The sequence below is a fragment of the Leopardus geoffroyi genome, chromosome A2, assembly GCF_018350155.1.
Source record: "Leopardus geoffroyi isolate Oge1 chromosome A2, O.geoffroyi_Oge1_pat1.0, whole genome shotgun sequence".
Classification (NCBI taxonomy): domain Eukaryota; kingdom Metazoa; phylum Chordata; class Mammalia; order Carnivora; family Felidae; genus Leopardus; species Leopardus geoffroyi.
In genome coordinates, this window is record NC_059331.1 from 158663986 (window position 1) to 158683940 (window position 19955).

At 40.7% G+C, this 19955-nt stretch overlaps 1 protein-coding gene across 11 annotated transcripts in view; it reads right to left on the reverse strand.

Moving 5' to 3' along the window:
* TPK1 (thiamin pyrophosphokinase 1) overlaps nt 1-19955 on the reverse strand; it is a 359845-nt gene that overhangs the window by 269528 nt on the left and 70362 nt on the right. For all 11 annotated transcript variants that reach the window (XM_045496023.1, XM_045496016.1, XM_045496020.1 and 8 more), the window contains one exon: nt 10090-10161. In XM_045496023.1, the coding sequence (XP_045351979.1) occupies nt 10090-10161 (72 nt within the window). The remainder of the gene's footprint in view (nt 1-10089; nt 10162-19955) is intronic.

The window sequence follows — 19955 nt, forward strand, 5'->3', positions numbered from 1 at the left end:
AAGTACACTTAATCACATACTACAATAATTTCAGCTACTTAAGAAACAAGGATGAGCAAGATCATCCTAAGGACTTGTGGCTCCCAGAGCCTCGGACCTGCCTTCATGAGGAAGTGTTCATGCCTCTGTGCTTCTGTCTGTGAATATCCTCAACAAGCAGTTACAAATGAACCAGAAGAGAAAACATGGAAGTTTTTATAACACCAAAGACCTTGTTCTATTTTGACTCATGTATACTGCATGGGCAGTAACAGGTCTTTCAACCTAAAAGACCTGCCTGATTTGTCAAATGATGTAGGACTTAAAGCCTCATCAAAAATGAGCTGGAGTACGGGGCCCATACCTCCGTACTCTGGCATGATCTGAAGCTTTGTTGCCAGAGAATTGAAAAAGAAAGAAATCAAGTGAAGAAAACTAACTCCTTTTACAGGAGAAAACAAATCACATTGGCATCAATGTAATCTGATAATCTACTCATAATATAATTAACATGGTCACATGTTCTATGGGTCAAATGGAAAATAGAGAAAAGCTGTGAACTCACATTAAAAATGAAGATATTGGGGCGCCTGGGTGGCGCAGTCGGTTAAGCGTCCGACTTCAGCCAGGTCACGATCTCTCTGTCCGTGAGTTCGAGCCCCGCATCAGGCTCTGGGCTGATGGCTCAGAGCCTGGAGCCTGTTTCCGATTCTGTGTCTCCCTCTCTCTCTGCCCCTCCCCCATTCATGCTCTGTCTCTCTCTGTCCCAAAAAAATAAAATAAACGTTGAAAAAAAAAATTAAAAAAAAAAAAATGAAGATATTTTTGGGGCGTCTGGGTGGCTCAGTGGGTTAAACATCTGACCTCAGATCTCCAGCTTCGTTGGTTCAAGCCCCACGTCGGGCTCTGTGCTGACAGCTCAGAGCCCAGATCCTGCTTCAAATTCTGTTTCCATTGTGCTCTCTGCTCCTCCCCCCCCGCTCACTCTCTCTCCCTCTCTCAAAAAAAATAAACATTAAAAAAATTTTTTTTAATGAAGATATTAAGAAGTCAAACTCCTAAAAACCTGATGTATGGTCTATCTATCACCTCATCTCAGGTAAGTGAATGTCTGTTAGATTTTTTATTTCTTCGTTTATTTTTTTAATTTTATGTAACTCAGGTCTTTCCAAATACCTTTAAAGATCCTGGTTAGCATGGTGACCTCAAGTGGAGAATAACTGATCTACACAACAAGAAATAAGCAGAATCCTTCAAACACAGACATCCTTATTTTTGTTCATTTAACACATATTTCAGGATGAGAAAGACATTTACTGGAAGAGAAAACCTGACTCAAAAAAAAAAAAAAAAGGTTAAGAAATCTGAGGACAATATCCATTCACAAATGCCAATAACCTCTGAGAGTTAACAGAAAAGTTAGATACTAACTACATTTCTATCTGCCTTTTTATCCACCTACCTATCTATATACTTAGTTTCTATCCCCAGATCAAACTGGGTATATAAAAGGCTGGGACAGGTAGAAATAAAAATGACCCAGACCTGTAACCAAGAAAATCACTGAAACTTCATGAAGTATTAAAAGGAAAATACATTTAAAAACCTCCACTTTTAAATTCCCTTGAAGCTCTTCTTTAGTCATTTAATGTAAATTGCATAACCTGTCACATAAACATTGCAGGGGAAAACTAATAAATAAGCCTTCAAAATAGTCTTTCCCCTTAAAGGAATCTCAGGAAATACCTGCTCATCCTAAATCCTTAGCATAGATTAAAGTTAAATTACCGATTTTACATAAGAGACTTATACTGTGCAGCAGCCTCCAAATTTGTCTGTGGGTTGATGTAACAGTCTTGATTTCACCCCTTCATTTCCGTTCTTCACAAATCTTCACATCCACAGAAGGAAGGTTCTAGAAGTGTTGCACACACAGCACAAAGAGCACCAGACAAAGCTGCCTCTGGCCCTTATTTGCTGAAATCCCAAGCCACACCACTGTTCCATCGAGGCCCTCAAGGCTGCCCTATACTTTTTTCTAGGCCTCTCACTTTTGTTAAGATCATCAACTCAGACTCAAGCTCAAAGTTTCTTTCTTTCTTTTTTTTTTTTTTTTTTTTTTACTTTTTATTGGAAAGATAACAATACAAAACAGGATACTACAAACAAACAAAAAAAAAAATCACAGCTTCTACTATGAGAACCACAAAAACCTTACTCTACCTTTCCTCAGTACTTATTAACAGAGCTGCTTTTTACAATGGTTAATGGCTCCAGAGAGCTAAGAATTATCCTGAAGTAGATACGAAAGTACATTTCAATAACCTGAAGAAAAGGTATTTTGGGAAGGAGACTTACCTAACCAATTCAGGCCATGTCACACTTAGACACCATTAGTTTTCTCCATGTATACAAACTGACCTAGTGTTCAATTTTCATGCAAATCAAATAAATCCTTTGTCTATGTCAGACAGGAGACTTTTTCAAATCAAATTTGATGTGGGAAACAAAGGCAGACGTTAGTGGCAGATAAAATTAAACTTCCTTAAAACCTGCAGCCCATTGACAAATGCTTGAGGCAGGCAGAGTATAAAGTTCCTCCAGGAACTCCCTACTGTCTTACTGTTAATGCTCTGCTAGAGGGAAAAACAACCTTAGCTTGATGATAGCTAGGCCTCCAGGATCCTGAGTCTTCTTCAGCGTATGAAAATCCTTTTGGAAACTTCCTTTTCTTTATTTTGCCTGACTTCCAAGTATATAATCAGTCACTCCTCATAGTCCTGGGGCAGCTCTACCTGCCCACAGGTCCTGTCCCGGTGCTTTAATAAAACCACCTTTTTGTATCAAAGATGTCTCAAGAATTCTTTCTGGATGTCCCACCCCCACCCCCACAGCACCTCACCATCACTCCAAAACCACAACATTTTGGCACCTAACATGGAGCTGAGCCTTCTCATCTGGACTCTGAGCCTCGGGGAGTACATCCCCTCTCCTTTTATTTTCATTTGAGGGGCTTTTCAAGGAGTACTGTCTTATTGGAACACTTTCACATCTATTGCTCACAATGCAATCCTCTAGTCAGTGGCTACTCCACAGGGAGGAGAAAGCCTGCCTTTTGGCTGGAAGTTAGTGCCATGCTCGGGATGGTAAGAAGACTCAAACTTAAATGCTTTCTCTTCATTTCTGTTCTTATACAAGGTGGTCCATCTTGGGCCCAGGACAGCTAGCTAAAGTCACCAGGACAGCCCTTAATCTTAAGACTCCCGTGGGAGGTTTCCTCCTCATTGGCCCAACGTGATCCCCTCCACATCTCTGGTTTAGCTGCTTCTGGCCAGGAGACCTCTGCTCAGAGCCGGTCGAAACCAGTACCCAAATGAATTAAAACCCAACTGGAGTCCCTTTCCCAGGAAATGAGTTTTAAAGGTTACATGTGTTGGAATGTCATTTACACAATGGGTTTCTATCTTTACTGTTTTTCGTCATTATCCTCTACTGACTATTTAAGTTACAGAATTGGGTAACTTCATCTTGTAAAACTTTTCACTGTTTTCCATGGGTTAAAAACAGCAGGTTCTTCATGGTCTTCTCAGCAAGGCAGGCCAACGTACAGCTTGGCCTTTATGCATGGCCTTCTCAGCAAGGCAAACTGAGTCCACACACGGAACCCACTGTAGTCTAGAATGCAATGGGGAAGTGTGGGGACCTTTATGTCAGGCGGTAACTTTTACGGCAGGTAATTTTGTTCAAGGGATGCCTCAGCTTGTTTTGACACCAGAAACCTCTGACATTCCTACATGTGGGACACAACCTGGGAGTAGGGGTGGGGGGGGGGGAAGGGGTGGATTTTCTTGGTAATGGACCTCTGTCTTTACTTCCCAAGGACTCTCCTTTAGCATGTCTCTTTAATCCACTGGAAACAAGTCAGATGGCAACATTTGAGAAGGGACTGATCTATAACATTGCATGGCCTCCTAGGATCTCAATTAGATCTTTTGCAGGAAACAGGGCAAATGAGACGGAGGTACCCTGGGTCCAGGCCTTCATAGCTCTAAATCAGCATGCAGACCTAATAGTCTCCTGCAGAACCAGGCTGATAAACTCCTTCCTGACATTCTGGATGATAATTTAAATAGGCCTCCTCCTAATAGAAGCCAGGTTGCTGGAAGAAGCACAAGCCATCCCTAACGAAGGGGACACTATCCCTCACTGTTCCTCCTTCCTAATACATGTGGGGGCTTTTCCCACATTTATTTCCCAGGTTAATGGCTATGGTAAATGGAGTCCATTGTGGTTAGTCTATCTCAGGACAGGGACGTGAAGGAATATTCTGAGGCATCTGCTGAAACTCCCTTCGTTTCAGGGAAGTTCCCTGTCTTCTCTTGCCTGACATGGACTGCCTAACTCCACTTCGGTCAGGCAAAAAAGTGGCGTCTGCTCATCTGTCTGAGCTGACGAGGTTTAGAACCAGGAATACTCTTCCTCTGACTTCTGGTGGCACCTCACCTCTTTTGCCTCCCCCTCCCCCTCCCCCTGTTCCTCCTCCTGTATAACCGGCTTCTATACCACCCTCAGTGCCTCGGGCACCACTGGCTACTTCTCCCACCCTCGATGTCAGGAGCAAAGAGCACCCTATTTAGACTGTCCAGATTTCCCCACCAGTGTCCCAGGGAAAAACTGACCATGGGGAACAAATTAATTGTCTTTGAAGTGGACCCAAGTGGAACATAATTTAGTATTTAAACTAATTTAAGTTTGTTGGTTTAATAAAAAAGAGTTACCAGCATTAAACTTATTAAACTTTTTATTCTACCTACATTTACTGAAGGTCAAATAAGCTGTTTTCTCTTTTGCAATTTGTTAGCAAGAAGGTGACTTAAAATGATGGTTAATTCTGTCTCACAATTTTTCATGGGTAATTGTTAAGATTTCAAAGTTTTTGGTAACCTGAAACTTTAAAGTTTTGCTTGCATGACAAATTGGAATTGAGTCCATTGGCATCTAGGTCTTTTCCAAACGAGATAAAATACTAAAGTATTGATTATGGCATGTTGGTTTGTGTTTTGTACTTACTGCAGAGAAACTAAGGATATCTAGGTCTGATGGTATACTTGCTTTGTGCATTATAACGTCCTGAGGTTTTTAACAAACTTCCCAAGATTTAAACTGTAAGTCAAGTCTTTTTGACCAAGTAGACCTTTTTATTTAGTATGTTAAGTTACTCTGAAAGCACAAATAATAGTTGTAGGTTATATTTGGGTAAATACTGTAACTATTCTGGAGATTATATGCAATTCTTTTTTTTTTTTTTTTTTTTTTTTTTTTTTTTTTTTAAGATTTTAGAATTTTCAACGTTTATTTATTTTTGGGACAGAGAGAGACAGAGCATGAACGGGGGAGGGGCAGAGAGAGAGGGAGACACAGAATCGGAAACAGGCTCCAGGCTCTGAGCCATCAGCCCAGAGCCTGACGCGGGGCTCGAACTCACGGACCGCGAGATCGTGACCTGGTTGAAGTCGGACGCTTAACCGACTGCGCCACCCAGGCGCCCCGCAATTCTTAAAGTTTTAATATATTTTAGTATGATGCCATCATGTGATATTCTATGACTGAAGTGATATAAGTTACAGAAATAACTGGACTTCTTGACAGCTATGTTGTAATCGCTCATCAGATTTTTTAACTGTGTCCATTTTTGAGTCTTTTTGTCATTATAGTTTTTGTGACTCTTGTTTGAAATATTGCTGGTTCTCTAATGTTTGCTCTTCCAGATTAAGGAAACTTTCTCTTAAGATATCCATAATATACAGGGGTGCCTGGGTGGCTCAGTAGGTTGAGTGTCCAACTTTGGCTCACATCATGGTCTCACGGTTCGCGCGCTCGAGCTCCGCGTCAGGCTCTGTGCTGACACCTCAGAGCCTGGAGCCTGTTTCAGATTCTGTGTCTGCCTCTCTCTTTGCCCCTCCCCTGCTCACTCGCATGTGCTCACTCTCTCTCTCTCTCTTTCTCTCCCTCTCTCTCAAAATACAACAAACGTTAGAAGAAAAAAAAAAGATATGTATGATATACAGAAATAGGATAAAATATTCCTCTGTGAACAAACTGAAGCATTTAACTTTTCTCTCTACTTGACCCCTGTGAAATTCAGAAAACTCTCATTGAGTGTTCTTTCTTTCATGGCAACTACAGTTATTTGCATAATTCAATAGGCATCTATTCTGATACCATTGGAAATACTGGTTATTTTACCAAGGCTTTGACTGGAATGTCATATTTGAGATACATGCATAGACTCAGATATGACCAGGCAGCTTTAAGAAACTGAGGTTGAATTTATGAAGCATGCAGCCCATTGGAACTGTTGGCCTGATACCTTGCTTACATAGCTCCCAGCAGCCTTACTAGGTAAGCAAAGAATGTCACTTCCTGGCAGGTGCAGGAACCTCAGGGTACTTCGGGGACCTTGAGAAGAGGAATTCACCCAAACCTATAGGTACTCTAGGCATGCCTGATGGCAAGCACTTGGCTCCTGACCCTGACAGGCTTTACTAAAAGTTCAATCTAGAGGTTCCTTACAAAAAAGCTCCAGCAAAGCATTTTCTTTTTTAATTTTAACGTTTATTTTTTTTTTAATTTTTTTTTCAACGTTTATTTATTTTTGGGACAGAGAGAGACAAAGCATGAACGGGGGAGGGGCAGAGAGAGAGGGAGACACAGAATCGGAAACAGGCTCCAGGCTCTGAGCCATCAGCCCAGAGCCTGACGCGGGGCTCGAACTCCCGGACCGCGAGATCGTGACCTGGCTGAAGTCGGACGCTTAACCGACTGCGCCACCCAGGCGCCCCAACGTTTATTTATTTTTGAGACAGAGAGAGAGCATGAACAGGGGAGGGGCAGAGAGAGAGGGAGACACAGAGTCTGAAACAGGCTCCAGGCTCTGAGCTGTCAGCACAGAGCCCGATGCGGGGCTCGAACTCACGGACCGTGAGATCATGACCTGAGCCGAAGTCGGACGCCTAACCGACAGAGCCACCCAGGCACCCCAAAGCACATTTTTAAAAGATCTATATGATCTATCACTATTCTTGCTAAGTTTATGTAAATAATTAGGCCAGGTTTGTTAAAATTAGACTTGTTTTACAAACAAATTAGTCTTTGTTTGGCTATGGCTCTCCAAACTAAGGTTTCCAATCTTCTTCCAAAAAGCCTTTTCTTACTGCAGACCTATCAATAAATAGATACTAGAATACTCTATTAAATTATTCATGTCAGGGCAGGTTAATTCATAAATCTCTAAATGAATATGCAAACCATATCCTCCCTAAGCCTGATCTGACAGTTACTAGCAACTCACCCCATGTAAACCCAGAAGACCTGGTTTATTTAAAGGAGTGGAAACCTAAAACAGCAACGGATTTCACTCCATAACGGAAGGGCTCTTACCAGGCCATATTATGCACTCCTGGAAGGGCTCCTACGGGGCCATGTTATGCACTCCCACTACAGTAAAATTAGGAGGACATTTCTCATGGACTCATATATCAAGAATTAAACCACTACCTTCCTTGTAGGAGTCTAGTATGTCAGCTGACACGCCTTCTTATTCCTGTGAACCTGTGGAAGACCTCAAATTTCTCTTCAAAGGACAATGAAGGACTGACGGAAAATTCTCATTAACTACCAAAGGTCTTTTATTTAGGCTTCTCTGTCTCATACTATTAACTTTACTTTATTGTCTTTTCCAGTGTCTCCCTGCCTCATGCCAAGCCTCCTTCACTGCCATAACTTCTAGCTGACAGATGATCCTTTCTACTCAAGGAGGTTCATATAGGTTTTCTCCCTTGGACTGGCTGCCTCTGCCTTTGTAACTCCTCTATATAAATTCCTCAAACTGACCATTGTTGACCCATAGGTAGGGACACCTCTATGCCCCTATTAGCAGGAAGAAGTTACAGATGAGAAGACCTTCCACCCTCAGCAACCTTAAAGATTTAAGGATCAAAACTGTTCAAGGGGCAATGACGTGGGAAACAAAGGCAGAAGGAAATGGCAGATAAAATTAAATTTCCTTATAACCTGCAGCTCACTGACAAATGCTTCAGGCTGGTGGAGTATAACATTCCTCCAGGAACACCCAACTGTCTGACTGTTAATGCTTTGCTAGAGGGGAAAAACAACCTTAGCTTGATGATAGCTAGGCCTCCAGGACCCTGTGAGTCTTCTTCAGCATATGAAAATCCTTTTGGAAACTTCCCCTTGCCTTTACCTCCCCCAGCTCCCAAGTATATTATCAGTCACTCCTTATAATCCTGGGGCAGCTCTTCCTGCCCATGGGTGTGTCCTGTCCCATGCTTTAATAAGACCACCTTTCGCACCAAAAGTGTCTCAAGAATTCTTTCTTGGCCATCAGTTTCAGTTCCGTCCCCCACCCCCCACCAATATCCAACCATCACTCCAAAACCACAGCATTTTTTAAAAAATGTTTATTTATGGGGCACCTGGGTGGCTCAGTTGGTTGAGCGTCCAACTTCGGCTCAGGTCATGATCTCACGGTCCGTGGGTTCAGGCCCACATCTGGCTCTGTGCTGACGGCTCAGAGCCTGGAGCCTGCTTCGGATTCTGTGTCTCCCTCTCTGCTCCTCCCCTACTCACACTCTCTCTCAAAAATAAAGATATAAAAAAAAATTTTTTTAATGTTTATTTATTCTGAAAGAGAGAGAGTGGAGTGCACGTGCAAGCAAGCACAAGCAGGAGAGGGGCAGAAAGAGAGGAAGACAGAGAAGCCCAAGCAGGCTCCACACTGTCAGCGCAGAGCCCTATGTGGGTTTGGATCTCACAAATCACAGTGAGATCATTACCTGAGCTGAAATCAAGAGTCAGATGATTAACCAACTGAGCCACCAGGCACCCCTCAAATTCACTTTCCTTTGTTATAATTACTAAGTAATTATGAGCCAGACACGGCAGTAGGCACTGAAGTGACAAAAAAAAAAAAGACCTTTTTTTAGGGCCCCTGAGCAACTACCTAATGACAACCAAGTGAGAAGTGCAAGGAGAGTGAAGCTTCTGGTTAGATAACTTGCCAGCTTTCAGGGCAGTGTTGGTACAGTAACAGTGTGCCATTTTCAGGGGGCTCACATAAAGATAGCTAAATCTGGAATCAAGAATTTTCATGGTAATCACACAAGACAAGAACAATTCCTTACACAAAATCATCCACGATGATCTGTTCCCTCTAGTATTACAAGGACCCCTGTCCGCAGATGTGAGCTTATTGGCCTAATAGGTTTGCATTCCAAGACGTGAGAGCTGGATGCTGAGAATACTAAAGAATTCTGCGATTAGAAGAGTCATCTGGAATACACATCAGCATATCAACAATCATGTGGTTCTGTCTATCTAATTTGGCCTATAACTTACATTGGGAACCTTGGCGGAAGCATCCCTTTGGAAAAAAAAACTCAAATCTCATGGAAGAGCAGAGGTTCAAAACACCAAATGGTATTTAGTAATCTTTTCTAGCCTAGGGTTAATCCTATACAAATCAAAGAATAATTTAAAAAAAAATAAATCAAAGAATAGTGTAAAAAAAAAAAAGTTAATAAAGTTCCATGCTTTTTACAGGAAAACTCATGGAAGTATGAATTCTGTAAAACTACTGTTTCTATTTTTCAGCATTCCCTAGAGATTCTTATACCCTGTTAACATTTTTTTTTTTTTTTATTTTGCAAATCTGGTTACCCTGCAGATATCTTATTGTTGGATGCTGGGATGAGTGAGGCTTGAGGATGCTTTTTGTTGTCCCTGGTGCCAAAACTATTCACACTTCAACAAACACCTAGTAAGTACTCAGGATTAACATCCACAGGGTGGATCAGAAATGCGGTATAATGATGCTACATTGTAATTCTGTCCTTGGGGATTCATGGTGCGGAAACCACAAGTGGAAACTGGTTAAGAAAAGATTTATTCTCCTGGTAATTCAATAACTAAATCACTTTGCTAGGAATTACACTTTTTGGTATGACAGTCAGATTTTGGAATATTTAATAGTCATGTTCATCCTACAAGGAGTAAAGAAAGTAAAGAAATATGAACGCTAATTGAGATTACCTTTGCTCCAAAGATGACGAACACATTTGTCCACCGGCTGATTCAGAACCACAAGGCAGTATTTCAAATTCCCTACAGAAAAAAAAAAAAAAAAAAAAAGAAGTAAATAAGTAGGTGAAGTCCTTTGTTCCCCTCATTTGAGCCTGGAATTACCCTCTACTGATCCAGATTTTTTTTTAATGTTTATTTCTTTTGAAGGAGAGAGAGAGAGAGAGAGAGAGAGAGAGAGAGAGAGAGAATATGAGCAGGGGAGGGGCAGACAGAGAATCCCAAGCAGGCTCTGCACTGTCAGTACAAAGCCAATGGGAGGGCTCAATCTCACAAACGGTGAGATCAAACCAGGAGCTGGATGCTTAACTGACTGAGCCACCCAGGTGCCCCAACTAACCCAGACTTTCAATCTACACAGAGCTAAATTTCAACCACAGCTAATTTCTTATACCTTATTTTTAAAAGACACCTTAGTTTAACTAGATCTTCTTTATTCAGTAGGTCTACCACATTACTATATTGCTGGGGACTTGATTATAACAACAATTTATCATAAAAACAACTGGGTAGGTTTCTTTTTGCAGGGGGTAAGGGGGGGAATGCTCTTAAAATGACATCCTTATGAGATACCATCCGTTTGACACAACTACTCTTCTGCGGGGCTGGTCCGGCATCTTCCCAACATTAGTTGCGAGGTGGTATATGGGCTTGGGCAGTGTGTCCTCACATTCATTTTTATTTATTCATATTCTCTCCCCCACTCCATCTCTCCCCACCGCATACAAAACCGCGCGTGTGTCTGCACAGAATCCCATAGCTCTTATCATGATTCTTTCATTCCAAGTTTTTAGATGACACTCAAAAGATGAAGACACTGAAAAGACAGAGGAAAGTTACTTCTCCAACAGTCATTCCAAGCCCTTTATAATGTACTAAAAATAGTGCAAAGCAAAATGCAATCAGGCTATCGAAAATCTGTCATTCGGCTCAGTCCAAGCACTCCATTTCATTTATGAAAGAGAAATATTTGTTTGGTGATAAGAAAAATTAATTTTTAAGCAATCTCAGTATTAGAAGTGGAACAAGATAAGGAAATGCAAAGGGGAAGCCATCATCCACAGCACACGTTATTAAGTGCTGATTATATACTAGGCACTGCGAGTACAAAGAGGACTAAGATTACAGAGTATCTGTGAGATAAAACATTTAAAATAAAGAGGATTTATTCTACAACACAATACGACACAAGTATACGAAGAGTGCCAGGTAACAGATAAATGAGTATGGAGGGAGTTCAAAGCCCAGAAAGTCAGTAAGGTCTGGTGTCACCCTAGAAATCTTTGTGAACTGCAGGTTTCCAAACTTGATCTTAAAAGGAGAAAGGAAGCTGAAAAGAATAAAGGAAAGAGCATTCCAGACAAGGAAAACAACACAGCGGAAATTGCTATCCTTTGCCATTAGGGTTACTTCCATACAGTTTCAGAAGTGACGCCCTAATGACAGGAGCCCAAGGCATTAGCACTGGCATCCCAAATTTCAGACATACTGTTTAACTTGACAGAGGAGTTTAGGTTGAGGCACACAGGAAGTATTTAAAAGGATACAAAATGAGTAGTAAAGGCAATTTGTGTCTATTTGGTAATCACGCACACAGAGACAATAGCTAAGGTCAAAGAGCAACCTAGCGCCTAGGATACTGCAAAGAAAGCAGAGAGAAAAGAACAAAGGATGAGAGCAAAATTATTCTGTTTTGCTCACCACCCCAGAGCTGAAGGACATCAACAAAGGAAACTCAGAAAGAAAAGTCAGAAAGGTAAAAGAGTGAAGAGGGGATTTCCAAGAACGTGCTGTCAGTAACACAGCGTGCTGCTGAGATGTCACAGAGACTGAAGAACCAACAAAGGTCAATGAGGAGGGCACATCTCAAAGCAAAATCTGAGAAGTCACAGAGAGAGCCTCAAGACAGTGAAGAGACAAGAAGTTAGTAAATCAGGAGGAGAGACGCCTCTTCTCACAAAAATAAAAAGTGAACCATGAGAAGCGTGGGGGAAATGGCAGCGAAGTCAAGAGCAAGTTCTTCAAACGAAAGTAATCTTATATTCTAAAGAGGAGAGATGTGAGAGGAAACAACGAGAGAACTCAGTCATTCCTTTAGCAGGCATTTAGAGAGCACAAAGCACTCCCATTCAGGCCCTGCTGCGAAAGCAGCGAGCAGAAGTGAGGTTCTGGACCTCCTCAGACTTCCATCCTACTGATGAAAATAGTTATTGAGATTGAGGTACGTGAAAACATGCAGAGGTAGAGGTGGAGTATGGTCGATTTACTTGTACATGAACAAAAACGAAGCGTGAGTATGGAATTAGAGCAGAATGTGAACAATTTTCAAACAACTGCTCTAAGAAGTGGATGACAGAAGCTGACGATCCACAGCTTTAAGACTACAATTTCACTGAAACTTGGCAGGCCAGAAAGGAATGGCAGGAGATCTTCAATGTGATGAACAGAAAAAATATGCAGCCAAGAATCCTTTATACAGCAAGTCTGTCATTCGGAATAGAAGGAGAGATAAAGGTCTTCCCAAACAAAAACTGAAGGAATTCATCACCACTAAACCAGCCCTACAAGAGATCCTAAGGGGGATTCTGTGAGACAAAGTACCAGAGACATCGCTACAAGCATGAAACCTACGGACATCACAATGCCTCTAAACCATATCTTTCTATAATAACACTGAATGTAAATGGACTAAATGTGCCAACCAAAAGACACAGGGTATCAGAATGGATAAAAAAACAAGACCCATCTATTTCCTGTCTACAAGAGACTCATTTTAGACCTGAGAACACCTTCAGATTGAGAGCGAGGGGATGGAGAACTATTTATCATGGCCCTGGAAGTCAAAAGAAAGCTGGAGTAGCCATACTCATATCAGAGAAACTAGACTTTAAATTAAAGGCTGTAACAAGAGATGAAGAAGGGCATTATATAATAATAATCACAGGGTCTATCCATCAGGAAGAGCTAACAATTATAAATGTCTATGCGCTGAATACAGGAGCCCCCAAATATATAACACAATTACTCACAAATATAAGCAACCTTATTGATAAGAATGTGGTAATTGCAGGGGACTTTAACACTCCACTTACAGAAATGGATAGATCATCTAGACACACGGTCAATAAAGAAACAAGGGCCCTGAATGAGACATTGGATCAGATGGACTTGACAGATATATTTAGAACTCTGCATCCCAAAGCAACAGAATATACTTTCTTCTCGAGTGCACATGGAACATTCTCCAAGACAGATCACATACTGGGTCACAAAACAGCTCTTCATAAGTATACATGAATTGAAATTATACCATGCATACTTTCACACCACAATGCTATGAAGCTTGAAATCAACCACAGGAAAAAGTCTGGAAAACCTCCAAAAGCATGGAGGTGAAAAAAAAAACCCTACTAAAGAATGAGTGGGTCAACCAGGCAATTAGAGAAGAAATTTAAAAATGTATGGAAACAAACGAAAATGAAAATACAACAATCCAAACGCTTTGGGATGCAGCAAAGGCAGTCCTGAGAGGAAAATGCATTGCAATCCAGGCCTACCTCAAGAAACAAGAAAAATCCCAAGTACAAAATCTAACAGCACACCTAAAGGAAATAGAAGCAGAACAGCAAGGACAGCCTAAACCCAGCAGAAGAAGAGAAATAATAAAGATCAGAGCAGAAATAAACAATACAGAATCTAAAAAACTGTAGAGCAGATCAATGAAACCAAGAGTTGGGTTTTTGAAAAAATAAACAAAATTGATAAACCTCTAGCCAGGCTTCTCAAAAAGAAAAGGGAGATGACCCAAATAGATAAAATCATAAATGAAATGGAATTATTACACCCAACCCCTCAGAGATACAAACAATTATCAGGGAATACTATGAAAAATTATATGCCAACAAACTGGACAACCTGGAAGAAATGGACAAATTCCTGAACACCCACACGCTTCCAAAACTCAATCAGGAGGAAATAGAAAGCTTGAACAGACCCATAACCAGCGAAGAAATTGAATCAGTTATCAAAAATCACCCAACAAATAGGAGTCCAGGACCAGATGGCTTCCCAGGGGAGTTCTACCAGACGTTTAAAGCAGAGATAATACCTATCCTTCTCAAGATATTCCAAAAAATAGAAAGGGAAGGAAAACTTCCAGACTCATTCTATGAAGCCAGTATTACTTTGATTCCTAAACCAGACAGAGACCCAGTAAAAAAAAGAGAACTACAGGCCAATATCCCTGATGAATATGGATGCAAAAATTCTCAATAAGATACTAGCAAATCGAATTCAGCCGCATCTAAAAAGAATTATTCACCATGATCAAGTGGGATTCATTCCTGGGATGCAGGGCTGGTTCAACATTCGCAAATCAATCAACGTGATACATCACATTAATAAAAGAAAAGATAAGAACTATATGATCCTGTCAATCGATGCAGAAAAGGCCTTTGACAAAATCCAGCACCCTTTCTTAATAAAAACCCTTGAAAAAGTCGGGATAGAAGGAACATACTTAAAGATCATAAAAGCCATTTATGAAAAGCCCACAGCTAACATCATCCTCAATGGGGAAAAACTGAGAGCTTTTTCCCTGAGATCAGGAACATGACAGGGATGTCCACTCTCACCGCTGTTGTTTAACATATTGTTGGAAGTGCTAGCATCAGCAATCAGACAACAAAAGGAAATCAAAGGCATCAAAATTGGCAAAAATGAACTTAAGCTTTCACTTTTTGCAGATGACATGATATTATACATGGAAAATCCGATAGACTCCATCAGAAGTCTGCTAGAACTGATACATGAATTCAGCAAAGTTGCAGGATACAAAATCAATGTACAGAAATCAGTTGCATTCTTATACACTAACAATGAAGCAACAGAAAGACAAATAAAGAAACTGATCCCATTCACAATTGCACCAAGAAGCATAAAATACCTAGGGATAAATCTAACCAAACATGTAAAAGATCTGTATGCTGAAAACTATAGAAAGCTTATGAAGGAAATTGAAGAAGATATAAAGAAATGGAAAAACATTCCATGCTCATGGATTGGAAGAATAAATATTGTCCAAGTGTCAATACTACCCAAAGCTATCTACACATTCAATGCAATCCCAATCAAAATTGCACCAGCATTCTTCTCAAAACTAGAACAAGGAATTCTAAAATTCATATGGAACCACAAAAGGCCCCGAATAGCCAAAGTAATTTTGAAGAAGAAGACCAAAGCAGGAGGCATCACAATCCCAGACTTTAGCCTCTACTACAAAGCTGTCATCATCAAGACAGCATGGTATTGGCACAAAAACAGACACATAGACCAATGGAATAGAATAGAGACTTCAGAATTGGACCCACAAAAGTATGGCCAACTCACCTTTGACAAAGCAGGAAAGAATATCCAATGGAAAAAAGACAGTCTTTTAACAAATGGTGCTGGGAGAACTGGACAGCAACATGCAGAAGGTTGAAACTAGACCACTTTCTCACACCATTCACAAAAATAAACTCAAAGTGGATAAAGGACCTGAATGTGAGACAGGAAACCATCAAAACCTTAGAGGAGAAAGCAGGAAAAGACCTCTCTGACCTCAGCCGTAGCAATTTCTTACTTGACACATCCCCAAAGGCAAGGGAATTAAAAGCAAAAATGAACTACTGGGACCTTATGAAGATAAAAAGCTTCTGCACAGCAAAGGAAACAACCAACAAAACTAAAAGGCAACCAACGGAATGGGAAAAGATATTTGCAAATGACATATCATACAAAGGGCTAGTATCCAAATCTATAAAGAGCTCACCAAACTCCACACCCGAAAAACAAATAACCCAGTGAAGAAATGGGCAGAAAACATGAATAGACACTTCTCTAAAGAAGACATCCGGATGGCCAACAGGCACATGAAAAGATGCTCAACGTCGCTCCTCATCAGGGAAATACAAATCAAAACCACACTCAGATATCACCTCACGCCAGTCAGAGTGGCCAAAATGAACAAATCAGGAGACTATAGGTGCTGGAGAGGATGTGGAGAAACGGGAACCCTCTTGCACTGTTGGTGGGAATGCAAATTGGTACAGCCACTCTGGAAAACAGTGTGGAGGTTCCTCAGAAAATTAAAAATAGACCTACCCTATGACCCAGCAATAGCACTGCTAGGAATTTACCCAAGGGATACAGGAGTCCTGATGCATAGGGGCACTTGTACCCCAATGTTTATAGCAGCACTCTCAACAATAGCCAAATTATGGAAAGAGCCTAAATGTCCATCAACTGATGAATGGATAAAGAAATTGTGGTTTACATACACAATGGAATACTACATGGCAATGAGAAAGAATGAAATATGGCCCTTTGTAGCAACGTGGATGGAACTGGAGAGTGTGATGCTAAGTGAAATAAGCCATATAGAGAAAGGCAGATACCATACGGTTTCACTCTTATGTGGATCCTGAGAAACTTAACAGAAACCCATGGAGGAGGGGAAGAAAAAAAAAAAAAAAGAGGTTAGAGTAGGAGAGAGCCAAAGCATAAGAGACTCTTATAAACTAAGAACAAACTGAGGGTCGATGGGGGGTGGGAGGGAGGGGAGGGTGGGTGATGGGTATTGAGGAGGGCACCTTTTGGGATGTGCACTGGGTGTTGTATGGAAACCAATTTGACAATAAATTTCATATATTGAAAAAAATAAAAAAAATTTTAAAAAAAGACTACCATTTCATTTGGGGCTAACCAGCAAATAGAGGATATCAGACCCATCTGTAATTTCAGCACTTTGCCCCCACTAATTCTGCTGGGGGGAGCAGGAACAGGCATAAATAAACAAGATGATAAATGCTAATGACATGTGGTTTGAGAATTGGCAAAATCACTGGTCAGGAGGCAAAGGGATCTAGGACGCTCCTGTGGGCAGCATGACCGTGAACGACTGTGACCGAGACCAGTAACTGCCTCAGGAGGCTCTTTCTCTTGTTTAACAACAGAATCCTGAAGGGTGTTTTCATTTTGCTTCATTTTTGGGTTTTGCTTTGTTTGGCTGTTTTTTGTTTTACTGGACACATTACTGTCCAGGTGAAAACCTGTGTATCCCAGACTCCTTTGTAGCAAAATGTAGTCTACAGGTGAAGTCTGGCCAAGGAGATGTAATCAGACCTTTGTAAGTTACCTGTAGGAACCTCCTCAAAATGGAGGCGGCTCGGGGCGCCTGGGTGGCTCAGTCAGTTAAGCGTCTGACTGGGGCTCAGGTCAGGATCTCGCAGCTCCCTGCATCAGGCTGTGAGCCCCTGGAACCTGCTTCAGACCCTCTGTCCCCCTCTCCGCCCCTCCCCCATTCACTCTCTGTCTCTCTCAAAATAAATACACTTAAAAAAAAAAAAAAAGTGGCGGCTCTATCCTCTGCTTCTTTTCTTCTTCCATCCTGCCCTCTGCATCAAGGATTGAGGAACTGCTGAATAGAATTTCTGCAGCCACCTGCGATCATCAAAAGCATCAAAAGAGCGAGCAACAGCCTGAAGGAGGCTGGGTCCCCCATGACTCCACAAAGCCTCCATTACACTACCTCATTGCCTGCCTGCAGAGTTCTTTCATGTGAAGAAAACTACACTTCTATTTCAAATCATTACTATTTAGGGTTTCCCTATTCTACAGAAACTAAATTTTAATTAATGCAATGATCATGGTCCAGGCTGTGTTGAGACAATCTAGACAGGAATTGGAGAGGACGTTAAAGAGGAACAGGCATGCATCAGAATGGAGGAAGGAAAACTTTAACCCACTCATTCATTCAACATAGAGGGAACATCAATCTAAGAAATTCAAACCCTGGCACACGGCAGGTGCTCAATGTTACTGGCAAGGAGTTAATAATTTGGATCAACCAATGGTCCTTTAATGTTTGACAAGGTCTGCACGGCTAAAGAAGGCATTCAAGGATACAATATGTATATTTAAATAAATGAGTGAAACCACCTTCTGTCACAGATTCTTTGATATGTAAACTCATCCCTCAAAGGGAAAGGCTTTATTATCCATGTTACTGCTCCTCTAAACCAATACTTTCACTAAGGTGGGATCTGTGAAGTGACTCTTGAAAAGAATGACACAGTATGAAAATATACAATAGTTAAGATTTACTAAATAAGTTATTAATAATCAAGAACCAACCACTTCAGCGACTTCTATATATCACATTTATGTTAAGCCGATTCTATCTACGGGTCCTCAAATACTGGGATCCGAAATTCTTAACTTTTCTCATCTAGTCTCCTCTGGAACTTTAACTCAATGAAGTCAGTTTGGCATTCATATCACACTCGAAGCCTTACTAATGCACGGGCTGCAGAAAAAGTAGCATCCCGAATTACATGTGGTAACTACACGGTTTATGGGAATAGATCTCAAAGCAGACATTTTAAAATCTAGAACTCCGTATCTCTCTGGGGTACTAAATCATGGGACACTGCCTTTGGCTCTAAATTTGGAAAAGCTTATATAAAGAGAGAAAGTCTTTATATGGAAGTAAGTGGACAGTATTATTTCAAGTATTTGCCCAGGGGTCACACTGATGTGATGTGCTTCTTGGATATGCAAACAGATTTCAGAGAAAGGCTGGGAAGAACTTCCTCATTATGCTATAAAGACTATAAGTTTTATATCAAGGGTCCTAAGGCAATCTCAAAGAGAAATGTAAGAGCAGAGAACATGATTTCAAGAGTAAGAGAACTTTTTCTTTATATAATGCACTCCATTTTAAAGAACAGAGAACACAGACTGGTCTCAACTCTTCAAACATAAAGTCACCAGTACTAGAATTGCTTTCTCAAAAGGGTTTCATTTAAAGCAGAAGATAGAAAATCCCTGATCCTGGATATGTCAAAACCAAAGTGCTCCAAAGGTGCCTGGGAATCCTGAATTAAGTACAAAGAGAAATTTCCAGACAACAGGATCCTAAGGAGGCAGGACAATTAAATATATTTAAATGGTATGTGAAAGGGACACAGGAACAGAAAATTAACACGAGGTAGAAACTAAGGACATCTGAATAAATGATGCAATAATAATATATTAATACTGGTTCATTAGTTATACAAATGTACCATACTAAAGTAAAATGCTAATATGGGAAAAATTGAACATGGTTGGGGGAATTATAAGGGAATTCTCTTTACTATTTCAATTTTTCTGTAAATATAAAGCTGTTTTAAAAAAAAAATAAAGTCGGGGCGCCTGGGTGGCGCAGTCGGTTAAGCGTCCGACTTCAGCCAGGTCACGATCTCACGTTCCGTGAGTTCGAGCCCCGCGTCAGGCTCTGGGCTGATGGCTCGGAGTCTGGAGCCTGTTTCCGATTCTGTGTCTCCCTCTCTCTCTGCCCCTCCCCCGTTCATGCTCTGTCTCTCTCTGTCCCAAAAATAAATAAAAATAAACGTTGAAAAAAAAAAAATTAAAAAAGAAAAAAAAAAAAGAAATATAAAAAAAAAAATAAAGTCTACAAATGTTTTAAATTCCTGGAGCATGGGATAAAACAGAACTAAAAACTATCCCATAAAGTAATGATTCAGCAATTACTCCAACAAGGGTCATTTGAGCCCCAAAGTCTGTCTGGACTTCAGGTATAAAGCCAAGAAAAAGCCCAGTGCAACAGAAGGCAAGGATAATTCTATTTCATTTTGGAAAACTCTATTATATCAAGATTTTATTTTAATTAACAAAGTAAAGCAAGGACAACAGAACAGCAAATCCTAAGAAAACCAATTTCTTTTTATTTCAGAGCTCCAAAATGAAAATTAGATTTTTCCAAATCCAATTTA